The sequence below is a fragment of the Mytilus edulis genome, chromosome 1, assembly GCF_963676685.1.
Source record: "Mytilus edulis chromosome 1, xbMytEdul2.2, whole genome shotgun sequence".
Classification (NCBI taxonomy): domain Eukaryota; kingdom Metazoa; phylum Mollusca; class Bivalvia; order Mytilida; family Mytilidae; genus Mytilus; species Mytilus edulis.
Genome location: NC_092344.1, coordinates 29,906,211 through 29,922,249, shown reverse-complemented (window position 1 = coordinate 29,922,249; position 16,039 = coordinate 29,906,211). Strand labels below are relative to the sequence as shown.

At 30.1% G+C, this 16,039-nt stretch overlaps 2 protein-coding genes across 8 annotated transcripts in view; one reads left to right on the top strand and one right to left on the bottom strand.

Moving 5' to 3' along the window:
* Positions 1–2,989, top strand: part of LOC139511393 (phosphatidylinositol 3-kinase regulatory subunit alpha-like) — a 139,845-nt gene extending 136,856 nt beyond the window's left edge. For all 6 annotated transcript variants that reach the window (XM_071298137.1, XM_071298104.1, XM_071298129.1 and 3 more), the window contains exon 19: positions 384–2,989. In XM_071298137.1, coding sequence (XP_071154238.1) covers positions 384–624 — 241 coding nt within the window. In that variant the 3' untranslated portion in view covers positions 625–2,989. The remainder of the gene's footprint in view (positions 1–383) is intronic.
* A 7,025-nt stretch (positions 2,990–10,014) lies between these two features.
* The window catches only part of LOC139511374 (mediator of DNA damage checkpoint protein 1-like), a 47,161-nt gene continuing 41,136 nt past the window's right edge, over positions 10,015–16,039 (bottom strand). For both annotated transcript variants that reach the window (XM_071298043.1, XM_071298053.1), the window contains exons 25-26: positions 14,995–15,155; positions 10,015–13,312 (exon numbers count right to left, since the gene is read on the bottom strand). In XM_071298043.1, coding sequence (XP_071154144.1) covers positions 13,249–13,312; positions 14,995–15,155 — 225 coding nt within the window. In that variant the 3' untranslated portion in view covers positions 10,015–13,248. The remainder of the gene's footprint in view (positions 13,313–14,994; positions 15,156–16,039) is intronic.

Sequence of the window (16,039 nt, the reverse complement as noted above, 5' to 3'; positions counted from 1 at the left end):
GGCCTCATTTATATTCAGATAACCTATATGTTTTAGTTAGGTCATATAAATATAGTTCAACCTGATTTTATGTTAAATATCTTAAGATAATCCTCAGTAATTTAGGTCAGACATTGATAAGGAAATATAACATTGCTACAGCGTATATAGGCAGAATTACAAGGAAATAGTCCACATGGGGAAACTTTGAATTAAATAATGGCACATGAAAAAAACATTAAATGTTTGAAATAATAAACGAGAAATAATAATGTCTAAATAGATTATTATTATAATAGGTCTCTTGCATTAAAGAGTATTTTACACAGGCTAAAAATATATCATTTTTGTTCGAGCAAAGCAGCATAGAATTTGTTATTTAAAATGTAACTTTTTTATTCCAGTTATCAAGGCACAGTCGGACATTGTTTAATTTACAAAGAAAATCATCATTATGGATTTACACCTCAAACATGTGACTTTCAAAATATAAATGACTTGGTAGAACATTACAGCCGAGAGTCTTTACGTGAACACAATTCCAAATTAGATGTTAGACTGTTATATCCAGTGAACAAGGAACCAGCTGCTGCCGGACAGCAGAATGTTGACAGTGTTAACTATTTACAGATGAATCAGAGTTAACAATGACCAATGAAAATACAGTATTTTTATACCAAGACCTGAGCATGGACAAACAAAACTCTACCCACGTTAAAAGTCTTTCATTATGTTGTATCCATGCAAATTTCTTGAATGCCATTATATAATATAAATATATATATATATAGTGCTAAGTGTACTAACAATGCTTAAAGCTGATTCAGTCTCAAGCACCAAGACCGTAAGCCTTGGTTTTAAGATGACGTTACTATGATGAGTCTGATTATGAGGACATATTCCTCGGTAAATATTGTAGAAGTACCGTATTCTGTGATTTTATGTCTCCAAAGGAGTTAGTCTGTAAACATAACAGGGCAAAATTTGATGCTGCAATATCATTGTTATATGCTGTTGATGATTATTATATCATACTTTACATAATACACAGGCAAAAGGTTCATTCCAAACACAGTCAATTATTGAGTTAAATGTGGCTATAGGCCTAACCATGGTATAATTATTTACCATTGAGTCTGTCTATAACTGTCAACATTGTTTACTACCAGATAATATCTTGTACATGTTGTAGAGATTGTTGTGATCAAGTTGATGAAGTTTGACTGTGATTACAATGGTCTTGACTACAGGGAATACAAAATACAAAATATTCAAATCATTTCATGCTGTTTATATGCAGAAATAATTGACAGTTTTCATAGAAATTTAATTTTTTGGTAATAAGTTTCAAAATGATATTTGATAAACAAATCAAAATTACTGAAATTATATGAAATAAGACCAATGGTTAAGGGATGCATTTGAAACTTACTTTTCAGATATAACTTGTACTTACATATACATCTATGAACATATGAATCAAACTTTTGTCCTGTATATCAGAAGTTTTATTTACATTTAAGTGCTTAACCTAAACTTACATACTTTGTTATTTGTTATTTTTTACATTATTTCATTGTGAAATTGCTGTTTGTTCTAAACAATGAATGATTCCGGAATTATTGAATGAATATAGAAAATGTGTGCATAATAAATGAGAGAGGGACCAACAAAGAAAGCTAGATTTTTTTTTTCATTTTAACAATGTTGGAATTTTTGTTAACTAAAAATAACAAAGTGATTTCCAAGTGTAATGAAATTAATAATAAAAGTCAGCAAATTTTATTTGACATGCTTTTTTACAAACTAAATTAATTAAATTGGGTAACGCATTTTGTTCCAGTTATGATTTAAGAATGAATGGTTTGACATGATTTACCTCAGAATTATCTATCAATGGCTTTCATGAAAATCAAACTATTGTTATTGAATGGTTTATAAGATATGTTTATTTTTTACCATGTTGCCTTACAAATGTTCAAATGCTGATCATGTTTGAATGAATGATTGTTATTGAGTGAATCACATTAATCATGATTGTACCGAGTGAATCACATTAATCATGATTGTAATCAATGATATATTTCATTGGTGCTAATTGTAGCGGCAGGTTATAGGGCATGTTTTACTTGACACAGGAGGGCACCGAACAATTTTAGAGTTATCCCCCTTTTCTGTACTCTTTTTTTTGTAGTGTTAAAAAAATGGGGTCAATCTATTTACTGTGCCAAGAAAAATTCATTTCATTTAGTAAGTAGAATCTATTTCCAATGTTATTGTCAGTATCTCGTTGTAGTAGGTAGTAAACATCTTATTCAATGTCTTAAAACTACTGTCAGATAGTCAAAAGAAAAGCTGTTGTTTCTGTAGATTTTAGTTATGCAAACTTAGTTCATTCAATTGTTTTACCAAATAATATAGGATGAAAAAAAATTAGGATTTTTTTTTATCATTATAACTTTGAAGTGTTCAGTCAGTGCAATTCATTAATCTTAATCTTCATACATTGCCATTTTAATATAGTATTTATTTTCTCCATGTTGGTTTGTATGATGAATACAACCATACTGACACACTTTCTATGGCAACTGAAGCTACATTTACATTCACTTCCAGAGTCAAGCAGACTTAACTCATTCTTACTTTTATAAAAAAAGAATCTGTCATATACAAACATTAAACGCTATATTTTCATTACTTTGGAAGAACAACTGTAAAATGTTGTATTGAAGTTGTTTGCAAGAGATTTAAACTTTTTAAATGGTATCTTGTAAATTATGCTTCTACTTAATTTAAATAAGGATGTGAATATATATAAAATGGCCGAATCAATTATCTACATTCCGTGGTATAATTGTGATGACCTTAGCTCTTTAGCTTGGCACTTTTGACCTCAGTTATTTCACTGATTCTTCCTCGTTGTAAATGTTAACATGCCCCATTATTATCATGTGTAGAATTGCTCATCCAAGTCACATAAATCCTACAAAATAATAAAATATGAAAATTATGTCAATGTTTTCCTTTTTATTTATGCCTATTTATTTTAGCCTCAATTTAAACATGTCGTGTTGTATGGTGAAGGTTTTTATTCTGTAATGTTTCTCACTGAAATGATCACAACAAACCCACACAAACTGCAGGACATGTAAAAAAAAACAGTTCAGGTTGTTGGTCTGTCACTTCTAAGAAAAAGAATCAAACAACGAAATTTTACAACATATAAAAAAGTTTGTGAGCAAAAATAGTCAATCCCATTTATATGATAGTTAAAATTTCCACTTATACAATATAAAATACCAAGGCCTTATCATACATACTTCAACAATATATAACACCAAATGTACCTACAAATCAGATGAAGTATATAAAAATGAGGAGATGTGGTATGATTGCCAATGAGACAACTATTAATCAGAGTTCAAGGGAAAAAAAGCAATATATGTCGCCATACGACCTTCTACACTGAGAAAAACCCATACGGTATAGACAGCTATAAAGGGCTGTGACATGAAAAATGAGAATCAATTCAAATGAGAAAACTAATGGCCTAATTTATAACCTTGCAATTTATGAAAAACAAATATGACCGACATGAACCAACAACTACCACCGAATTAGTAGTTTTCTCTTGTATAGTTGGTAACAGAGGATGATAAAAATCGTAGGAAATACAAAGTAATGTTGGTGTATGTTGGTTCATACAGTTGATCATCGTAATATTTCTCTGCCGTTCTGTTATCTATTGTGGATTATTATGATAGATACCAATGGTCAGGGGTATTTTATGGTTTCATAGTTTGCCAAAGTCTGCAAACAAGCCTATAGAACATTTATATTTCATTGGACATTTAAATTCATGGTTAAGTTTTTCCCAAAAATAACCCATAAATGTTTAGATTTATTTTGTTATACATGAAATCAAAGTAAGGCTTTGTCAGGACAAGAGATGAGAAATATATAAGTTATCTGAGTATTAATTTTAGTTGATTTGGTGGGTACAGGTGAACTGCGAATTCAAATAATCAACAAATGACAAATTTTCTTTACACTTGTATGCAGACTTTGGCAAAACAATGCAATCAAATATCCAAGGACAGGAAAGTAAAAGTTCGCTCAATCCAGGAAAAAAATTGATTCACAGTGTAACTTTCCCAGCAAAAGCTAGAACATGTTTGATTGATAGTTGTTCTCTATCAATCATTTAAGATATGTATATACCCTATGATATGCTAGATCAACATGCTATTTCACAGGATAACTTAGTCCTCAGGAAGAAATGTCATCCACCAAGACAAGAATATTTTGACCCAAAACCAACTTGTCCTTTCTTTGACTCTGAGCTAACTAGTCTCATCGTCTACCCCTGAGCATGAACAAGAATTATTCAACATGAAGAATATCTGAACAATGTTTAAAAAAAACCCACTCAATATTAGTGAGGTTATCAGTTAAAATTATGGTGCTTTTGGTACAACTTTTTGAAAAGAAAGCTTTGAAATAAAAACAACAGAATTTGTTTAAAAACAACAACAGTTGCTGTGGATTCATTGGATAACAATTTTCCTGGGTAAAAGTGAACCACAAAATTAAAGTTCAGCAAAAGACAAATGTTATAAAAACTGGCAAAACCACCAAATTAAATGTCCTTGAAAATGCAAACTTTCTTTCATCCACGAAAATTGGAACCCACAAAAATAAATGAATCCACAGTAATTGAATTTCAAAGCACTTTTATTTCTTAAATGCAGAATTAGTTTTTTATTTTCATTTTTTTCTGCTCCATCTTTGAAGTAACGCTAATCAATTGAGATGTACCCAAGTGAACTGTGAATCAGAGTTTAGTGCTGTCAAGCTATACATCACAAGTTTGTCAAAATTATCAGGTCCTTAAGTTTACTTGAACCTTATTAACATTGAACCAGGATATGTCCAGGAAGTTTTTATTGATTTCTACAATAACCAAAAGAGCTGTAAGCATGCCTTCAGTCATGACGATCAGTAATTCGATCAACTTGACCGACACCGTCAGAAACTAGGCAATCTTTAAAAACCTTTTAAGTCTTTTGAAGAAATGAAGATTAGCTCTTTAAAGGAACATAAGCTTTTAAATGTTTAAAATCTAAATCTAAAAACTTAGAACTCCTAAGAAAATAATTTATAATTTTTGTATCAACACAATTTAGACCTTTAGGGCTAATATTTCAAGACAGGAGTATTATCTGTTGTCTAAGGTTAAGTAACTTAACAATATTTAGTTTTGAAAAGATTTCATTTGTTTAGCTATCAGCTATGCATTTATCAGATATCCTGGATGAATTGAGTCTGTGACGCCACTGTTGATCAGATTATGGCCAGGTAAAGTGTACCCTATCAGAAGATAATTATGATAACCTTAAACTATGTCCTAATTTTACACAAAATGTGTCATTTTATTACACAATGTCACACAATCTTAGATGTTTATAATAGTGAATCAATAAGATTTAAAATCTGGTGATGTTGACGCTTTGTATAAACTGGTACCAATAGTGAATAGTTGGTATGACATAACGTGACATATCAATAACACGGTGGTATGAATTAACGTGATTTCATATTGGTCCATTATATAAAATTTAATGTGTGCGTTTGAAAGCTGCAGATATATTTTGATAAAGTGTGTAATAAACCTGTAGTAATAAACTACTGTGTGTTCTAATCTGACAAAAACCATGTGATAGATAAACACTCTAGAATCTTCTAAATATACAAATGAAAGTTATCCCTCTAAGCATATACTTATTGAATCTAACTTAAGAGATGATCAGTCTTTGAATTAGGCCTTGATATTACAATTTCTCACTGTTAATTCAGAAAATATTTTCCTATCCTGGAAGTGATGTTCTGATGGCTTCTTAAGGATTGTATTTCTTTATTGATATATGCACACAAGTGTTCATTGACTAGATTTTCCATGATCTTAATATTTCATTACTAAGTGTTTTTTCATATTTTTGGTGCATCCATAGTGTTTTAAATCTCTAGATTTACCTTCATCAGAATCATTCAGAGCAAAAATTCCACCCTTTGCCTTCATTAATGAGCTGATAAGCTATATAGGATACAGCATCAAAATTTGAAACATGATCTTTTATTATTACATAGATCATGATTAAAAGATGGAAGATCAAGGTAGAAAAAATGTTCAAGCTGTGCCATATATTCTTACTCCTGTCCAAAGTCAGGAATACTCTTAGTGGTTATCTTTTGTTATTCGAAATTTGATGGGTATTTTAAAGAGTTCCTGTTAAGTTTATTCATAGTTCAAAGATTGAGCACTTAATCTGTACATTTTCTTTTGTTGAAGACTTTAGGATGACCGTTAGATGTTTTATTTTTATGTGATATGAAGCTATCTTATTCGTATAACCCAACCTATTCTTTTATTAAAATTCTAAAAATTCTAAATAATGCAGCTTTTTTGTATTTGTTTTAACAAACGCTCCAGTAAATCAACTTTAACAATAATTTAACAAATAATTTAATTTTTTTTTCATTCAAAAAGTTCATAACACAGATATTCATTTATAAATATTACCTTAAAATTTTCTTAGTGCTAAACAATTTTCTCTTTAATTTGACATACATTTGAAATGATCATTAAATTCATGAACTTCCATATTAAAGTAATTACAACTATATTTAGTATATATGTTTGTATGTAAAGTTATTGTGATATAACATTAAGCTAATTCAAGGATTTGTTTAGTGTACATAGGTTACAAATCCTTGGCTGATTTAATCCTCAACAAAAAGAAAATGATGATTGCTGAAGTTGCTATTTGATTGTATGGTTAAATCATGGAAGTAATATTTTTTATCATAAGACAAGACTTTATGTGATTGTTACTTAGTGGCTGGGAAAAACATGAGCAGAACGACATTAAAAAATACTTTCATTATTAAAATTTGTTTTGTAGGAAATTTGATATTTACCTCTCCTTACTATTTTATTATTTTTTTTGTGATTGTGTGGTCAGTTCAAATCTGTGCATGCAGCTTGTCTGGTCTGAATCTATTGTGCAATGTGCAAGGAGAAAAAAATACTTTAGAAAAGTTTAATCTTCATTTTTTCTCAACTAAATCAGCTTCAACCTTCTATTTCATATTCTTTATTAGCCTGGAAAGGGATTTGAATCAAATTCAAAGATATATATAATTATTTATAAGTGTAAAAATACAAATTACAATTTCCTTTTATATTAGGGAGTTACTCAGTCATGGTTTTTTTTACAATATGATATAAATCTGTGTGATATCTTAGTAGAAGTAATTAGTGTCTGTTATAAATGTCAGGGCGTGAAATCTGTAGGGGAATGATTTCTTAGTAGCTGTTTGTGTAGGTGACAAATGTGTATATCTTGGTAGCAGTTTGATTAATTTATTGCTAACAGTCTAAGGGAAATAACTCTTAATTATTTTTGGTGAATTTATGTTGTACTTTTACAATTTTCAATGCATACAAATAAAACTTTGATTCTACCTTGGTTCTTTTCCTTCCAATGTGACATTAAATCCTATGCATTAATAATCAACTGTCAAATAAGGTTATGAAATCCAGTTATTGAGCTAGTTTATTTTCATACAGGTTACTGTATTCACTTAGCCATTTTGCAAGGATTTGTACCATCACTTCCCTTAAGGATCTTTGTAGTTGATCTACCATTAAAACATTTCTTATCTAAGTTTCAAACGAGATTTTTGAAGATTATGTAACTGTTCAGAATCAAACATTTCCTCAGAAACCAATCAAAAACCAAAGAAGGCTTTTCCCACAAAGTTTGGTTGAAAATCAAAAAGAAGTTGCTGACAGAAAATAAAAATTAGGTAAGTAATATTTCACAGGGAACTTTGTGCTACTGTGAAAAGAATAAATTATTAATTTGATGCGTTCGACACACTTTTCTTAATTTACCTTCCTTTGGAACCCTTAACGCCAAATATTTGAAAGCCAAGGATGTTAAAAAAACAATATTAATACATCCATGTTTGCCATCCAATCAGCATCTATACATAGATTCATCATTCTAAATGGAAATTTAAAAAAAACAATTTGTCCCCGACTTTGTACTTCTAACAAGCCACTACAGTTAGAAGAAGTTTTTCCTACACAGATTTTTAGTGTTCATTCTTTATGTACTTTAAATAAAGTTTTCCTGCAGAGATTTTGTTATTGTTTTCTTTTATGTACTTCACAGTAGTCCACTGACGTAGTTTTAAAAGGAAGAGTAGAGGGAGGAAAAATCATGTGCCTGTCCCAAGTCATAAATACATGACTGAGGGTTTAAATCTCACAAAACATGTTTAACCCTGCCACATTTTTGTGCCAGTCCCAAGTCAGGAGCCTCTGGCCTTTGTTAGTCTTAATGTTTTTTAAATTTTAGTTCATTCATATGTTTTGGAGTTTAGTGTGACATCCATTTTCACTGAACTAGTACATATTTTAGTAAATGAGCCAGCTGAGGCCCAACTATGGGTGTGTTATTTTTTAGCTGTGTTGAAGACCCATTGGCAGTCTTAGGATGTTTTCTGCTCTTTTGTCAGGTTGTTGTCTCTATAAAACATTCCCCATTTCCATTCTCATCTAAATATGTTTTTGCTACTACTAGAATCTGATGTGGATGGCAGATGATTATTTCAGTATAAATTTATTCACAACTTTTTAGACCATGGATGATTTAGAGGTTGACAGTGTCTATTGTTGAGGACTTCATGAACATACCTTTAGTTGGCTTACAGTTGTTTACCTACTTGGGTTACTGTCTTATTGATGTATGCCCAACATCTCCAAGAGATTTCATACCAAGAGAGAATTTCAACTCTATCAAATTAGAGTCTCTAAAGTAAGACTCACCTTGGTCTATGTGCATATTAAAACAAAGGACACAGATGGATCCATGAAAAATTTGTGTTTTGGTGATGGTGATGGTGATGTTTGTAGATCTTACTTAAATACTGAAAAATCTATCAAATATGCCAAAAAACGTCACTTTTCAGATGGTTTTTGTCAAAAATGAAAGTGACCTATCCGTGTTCATCCTCAACCTTTATATATGTTTTGTATTATCATCAAATACAACTTACATTTCAATATTATGAATGAACACGAATGCGGCCACTTTCAATTTAGACGGAAATCGTCTAAAAATTAACCAAAATGCTAAAATTTTGAAGATTTCAGTAATTAAGCACGACTTTATGATGCTAGAACGTGATATTTGTGCATTATATTGTCAAAAACAGCTCATATTCATGTAGCAGAAGCATTTTACTTTCCAAAATATAGCTTAAAGATAACATTTTCACAATTTTCTAAAACTGCTATATTTTGGGGCCAAAAAGGGGTCTTACTGAACCTACTCCTTTATGAAAATTGTTAAAAATTGACTATATAGGGCAATAACTCCTACAAGGGTCAATTGACAATTTTGGTCATGTTCACTTTTTTTAGGTCTTAATTTGCTGTACATTATTGTTGTTTACAGTTTATCTCTTTTTATAATGATATTCAAGATAATAACCAAAAGCTGCAAAATTTTCTTAAAATTGCCACATCATGGGCAGCAACCCAACAACAGGTTGCCTGAATGGTCTGAAAATTTCAGGGCAGACAGAACTTGACCAAATGAACAATTTTAACCTGGTCAAATTTGCTCTAAATGCTTTGGTTTTAGATATATGAGCCAGAAACTGCATTTTACCCTTTGTACTATTTTTACCCATGTCCACCATCTTGGTTTCAGGGGCGGGGTCATCGGACACAATTTTAAAACTAGATACCCTAATGATGATTGTGGACCAGTTTGATTAAATTTGTCTCAGTAGTTTCAGAGAATATTTTTGTAAAAGTTAACGATGACGGATGACGGACAACGGACACCAAGTGATGAGAAAAGCTCACTTGGCCCTTTGGGCCAGGTGAGCTTAAAAGGAATAACTACTAGTTAACACACATGACAGATTCACCTGATTCTTATAAAAGAATTAAATAACTAAATTTCATAATGTGTTTATTGAGTTGAATATTAAGAAATGCTGCCAAGGTTTTACAAAGTATTTTGTTAAAATGTAAATAATAGATTATACAGAACTAATGTTCATAACTGTATGGCACTACACACTAAACAGCAATCATTAACAAGTAATAATCATTTCTCTCAGGTAATCATTATATTATACAACATTAGGTTAAAAGTGTGAGGTCAAGGTGAAATAACATAACATAAAATTAAAAAAATAATATAAAATCTGGAGATGTGATATGATTGCCAATGATTTATTGATGGTTAGTGTTTTATGCCACTGCTTTATCATGGCATATTTGATTGGTAGGAGGGAGCCAAAGTCCCAAAGAGAACCACTGACTTTCAAAAGGAAAACAGGCAATTCTAGTCAAATACTGGTACATACTTCAGCTTAGCCAAGACTGAACCATGCATATGAGGTCATGGTATGGTGACCCCTGAGCATGTGTACTTCAGTCAGCCGATAGCTGTAGCAACAAGGCGGTAGTAACACACTAAGATTAATAAATTGTTGCATCGTTCTATATGTTATTTAAAAAGCAAAACACATTCAACCTAGAAACAATTTCAGATAAACTTTTAAATGAGGTTTTTTGTTGTTGCTATTTTTGCCTGTTTTTAGTTAGATATACTTTTAATAAATGTGTTTTTTTTCTCCTTCAATAATGTGTAAAAACTCTATTATAAACATCCCCCAACCACATGGTCAATATAAATACATTAAAAGCATGCATAAGTTAATGCCCTATTTATACAATTATACAGTAAGAAAATGAACCCCATTCCACACACAAAAATAATGTTTTCAATGAAAAAAGAAACTATAAAATGAAAGGGCTTGATCTGACATTTAATCAATTCATTATAAGTTACATGTAACTTACAATTCAAATTTCAGTATTGCAATGTGTAAAAATAAATGGCATATTACATTACTATTAAAAACTCAAGTTGTAAAGTAAGAATGTTATTTATATATGTATAAATGGTTTAAGTTATAAAGGAAATACATACTGAATAACAGTTCCTTTTCATGTGTTTTCTGTCAAGACATATGATACTAGATGTTATGGTCTCATTACTGTTATGCAATAAAAAGTTTTTCATAAATAAATTCTTGTAATCAGATAATTATTTTTCTTTTCTAATTTCATTTTTTTTATCATATGTCAGGCAGACAATATGTGAAGGGATATTATCATTTGTCACTATAATTTATGTATGTTTCCTTCTGTAGGTTGTGAAAACATCTAATATTTCATAAGGATTTTCTTAGTCTAGAAAGAAAAATAAACTAGGTGAACAAGAAAAATCAAATGATAGAATTTTAAGAAAAGGTATAAAAAGATCTCTTTCCTTTAGTTAAATACTTCATAATAACAAAAATAAGACCACCACTAGTGCAAAGTTTTGTTGTTAAATTATAATATAAGAAAAACAAGAATGTGTCCCCAGTACACGGATGCCCCACTCGCACTATCATTTTCTATGTTCAGTGGACCGTGAAATTGGGGTCAGAACTCTAATTTGACATTAAAATTAGAAAGATCATATAATAAGGAACATATATACTAAGTTTCAAGTTGATTGGACTTCAACTTCATCAAAAACTACCTTGACCAAAAACTTTAACCTGAAGCGGGACGAACGAACGAACGGAGCCACAGACCAGAAAACATAATGCCCCTCTACTATCGTAGGTGGGGCATAATTAACAGCATCTCTAACTACCTTCGACTAAAAATAATTACAAACAATACTGATCACTGATTCTTTGGACCTGTATTTTCGATATTTCATAAATTGATTGGTTCTCTCAAGTCCGACATATTGAAATAGCCAGGATGCTTGCTTTTCTATATAATACCTTAATTTTGTTTTCTCAAAACTCCTATCATTCTATTTTTTTAAACAAACTCATCAAATTCACTCAAAACATTTTTTTTCCAATTGTGAAAATTTTGTTTCTAAAAACAGTAATTAATTGGAACCATCTTATAATTTCAACAAGAATATTATCCACATCCCACTCACACTTTTTCTCAGCGAACACAGAAACTTTGATCAGAACCCTTGTTTGGCATATATAATGTTTCGCTTAGTAATAAACATATGTACTAATTTTCAATTTCAGGTGACCAGAAACTACCCTAAACCAACATTTTTCACTACCTTTAACAAAGATGTCTATGAACCATGATAATAAGGTGTTTAAATGACAGTGATTAATTTTCAATGTACATGTATTATCATCATACAATACATGTATGTAATATAGTAACAGACAATCTATAATATGGGTTTTCATTCCTGTAACTGGTAAAATATATATAACATTGTCACAATTAAAAACTTACATTGTCAATTAGAAATTATAATAATAACTGAAAACATTAAAAGCATTTATCACAGAATTAACTAGGTTTAGGAATAAAATGTTTCAAATTTTACAATCTGCATAAAACTACTAAAATCTAAAGGATACAATGATTGATGGGCAATGACTACAGACACAATTTCTATCAAAAACAGAAAACAATATGTGGTTTACATTTAAAACAAAGAAACAAAGCTATGTTCAAGGCAGCATTTGTTAACCTTATAAAAGGTATTAAAATACTAGTGAACAATTTGACTTTTACACTTTTGAAGTTTCAAAATGAAATTAAAATTGTTTAAATGTTAAGACAGGTTAAATGCTTCCAGAAATCATAACAACATTTCTTTAAACAACAATGGATTTCTTGCAAATAGTTTTACATCAAAACAAGAGCTTTGTATTCAAAATTCAAATGCATTTACATAGTGTTGTGTGAGGACATATCTAATAAATGGTGTCTGTTACTAATAAACTGTGTTTTCAATCAAAGTATAATATTGCATTTAATACTAAAATCTGACCTATTTAACTTTTTACTGTATAATTTTCACTTTAATAGAATTATCTCAATATCAAATAAAAAAAAGTCAAATGGTACTTAAAAAACCCAAGTTAACTCAAGAAATAATTATTCCTAAATAAAAGAATTTCTATGGAATAAAAATGTCCACATTGCATGTCCTTTTTTACCAAGCATTACTAAAATAAATAAATGAAGTTTACATGATTATACACTATCAAAATCAATGGTTTTGCATAATAAAATATAATTTATTTTCTATTTAAAATGTCTTCTTTTGTTTTTAATTAATGACTGTGCTTTCATCTTTTCCTCTTGGTGGCTGAACCATGGCTGTCCTTCTGTTGGTCTTTGAATAACGCATATGTAAAATTATGTCAAGGAAAAGTTTAAAAATAGAAACAATACTGCGCTGTTCATATTCTTACATCCTTATTATTAACATAAACATTAGAGTCAGCTGTTGGAACTGAAACAGATGTTCAATACATAAAAAAAACACTCATATAAAGACATTAGAACTACAACATGTCACATGATTAAAACATAAGTTCCATATACATGTATCACATGATATATAATTAGACCAAAGTACTGTAATCATTTTTTACTTAAAATTGTTTAGTAAAATATCTAGCAGAATACTTCCCTTGTTTTATTATATTCATCTAATTTATTAAAAGTGATTCAGATTAAACAACATATAAAACATGAATAAAGACAACAGGAATCATAAAATCAAAGTGTTTTTAAAAATGCTGAAAAAAGCATTTGCTGTAAGTATTTAAAAATCCCTTTTTCAAACTGTTTCCATATGAAATACCAGGCATCGTAAACCAGTATAGTAATGCTATATCTTAATACCACAAACTTGCTAGCTCAAAAGGTAACAGTCCACAGGAAGACATATCTTACCAGGTTACATTTTTTGACTCCAAGATGACCAGTCTTTGCTCTTACTTCTTAATGCTGGGTGCCTGGCAGAGAAGCAGCAAATACCAATTTTAAATCGACAAACCTGAACTATTGGTCAATAACAGTTCATTATTTTGAAGATTTAAGTCTAATAACTTTGGAACATCAAAGTGAAAATAGGTAAAAAGATAACAGATCATCAGTTTATTTGGCCTACTTCAGTGTATGTCAACATAGTGACAGATCATTGGTTAAACTGAGTTGCTTATATCATAATATATTAATTATTCATGAGGAAACAAAAAAAACAAATAAACAAAAACACTATACAGAAATTTTAAGATAGAGTGATCATCAGTTTTAAGATAGAGTGATCATCAGTTTTAAGATAGAGTGATCATCAGTTTTAAGATAGAGTGATCATCAGTTTTAACTCGATAAGTTTCAAAAGCAACTAGCCTTCATTTACATTACAAATCTTTTGAACTTGAACTTTGAGGAATTCTTAAAGACATGACAAAAAACCTATAAACATGACTGAAATACCACTACCAGGTGATGTTCATGTTCATATTGTAATTCAGCATAAATTTGTAAAAAACATTCAATGCATACATTATAGTAAAATAGGAGAGTGGCAAAGGTTAAAAAAAATCTTAGCAAGTTTTCTTTAGTGCATATATAAGTTTTCCAATAGTCCATGTCAAAATATTGTTTTTCGAGACAGTTTTGTATGTTGCATTTGAAATGATCTTTTAAGGTGATTACAATTCAGGATGTTTATGCTAATAACATTTTTTGTCACATTTCATCTTTTCACACTTTTCCTTAAAATCTATTTACATTTATTTCATGTTACATTTCCTGACACTGCTGTTTTTATGCTCCCTGTTTTTTCTCTCTCTAAATTTCATGCCTTCGTTGTTCCCTTTCCATGAAATCTATTTGATAATGATGTTTGTGATGTTTGTTTCAAATCAACATGAAAATAATACTATGTCATAGTTCATAACTACAATCTTAGTCAATATAATTATAAAATTTATCAGTTAATTGAAGTAAGGTTGTTTTTTTCTTTACTGAGCTATTAAAATAAAAATGTCTCTCTAAAACTATGAATTTAAAAAGGATATAAGTTTACATTCACTTCCTGTCTGAGTATTCCTGTCAGAATAAATTCTGAGTTAACAACTGGTATCCCTGCCTTTATTGCTGCAGTACAGAGCGATCCATCATCAGGACAGGAAACAATGACTATATTATCTCCCCCTTTCTTTGGCATTGTGGTTAGATACTGAAATACAAATAGGACTATCATTAATATCTAAATTAAATAAAAAGAGTTGATATCAATCGACATCAAATTCTCACGAGATGCTAAACCTATTACTCTCATTGTGTTAATTCTAAAATTCCAAGAAATTGATGATCTTAGTCTTTTGCACATACAGAAAGGACATCATATTTCCAGTTCAGGTGTCTAACTTTTATATCAGATATTTAAAAACTTTTCGTATGCTTCAGAATCAGTTCATATTTAACAAAAAGAAGATTTCCCGATGAACAAATGCTCAATAGACAACTTTCGAGTTTGATGCATTTCCGTCAAAAACTGGTTTTAGTGAACGTCATTTGTGCGTTCAGGGGCGTCATCACTTCCATTCCGATGTTGAGCGAGTGGTTGGAAAACTATAATTCTATATTGTACGAATTATTCGGCAAATTGATTTCTCAAAATTGACAATCAGCACTACTGTCATTAGGGAATTGGCATTAAGTACCTAACCTGACGGTACCCAAATTGCACCTATTTTGACAGTTTTTTCATCTACATTTTTTTATGATAAAGACAAAAATGTCCATTCTGTGTTTATTTTATAGCCGTATCCTTCTTTATTATAAAGGTACACTAATTTGATTTTTATTCCATATGGAATCATAGAAAAATTGGTCTAAACTGACCCCCAAACCATCAATGATTTTGAAATGAGGAGTACCCAAATTGCATCCATGCTTAAATTCACATCGTCAAAAGTCTAATAACAAAGCTTTTGTTTAATTTCTTCAAATATTTTGTTCAATTTGATATTAGTCCATGCTTACTCTTCATTATTCTTTAAATGGATACTTGTAACATATTGTATTTGCTCATTTTAAAAAGATGACGTTTTGATGACG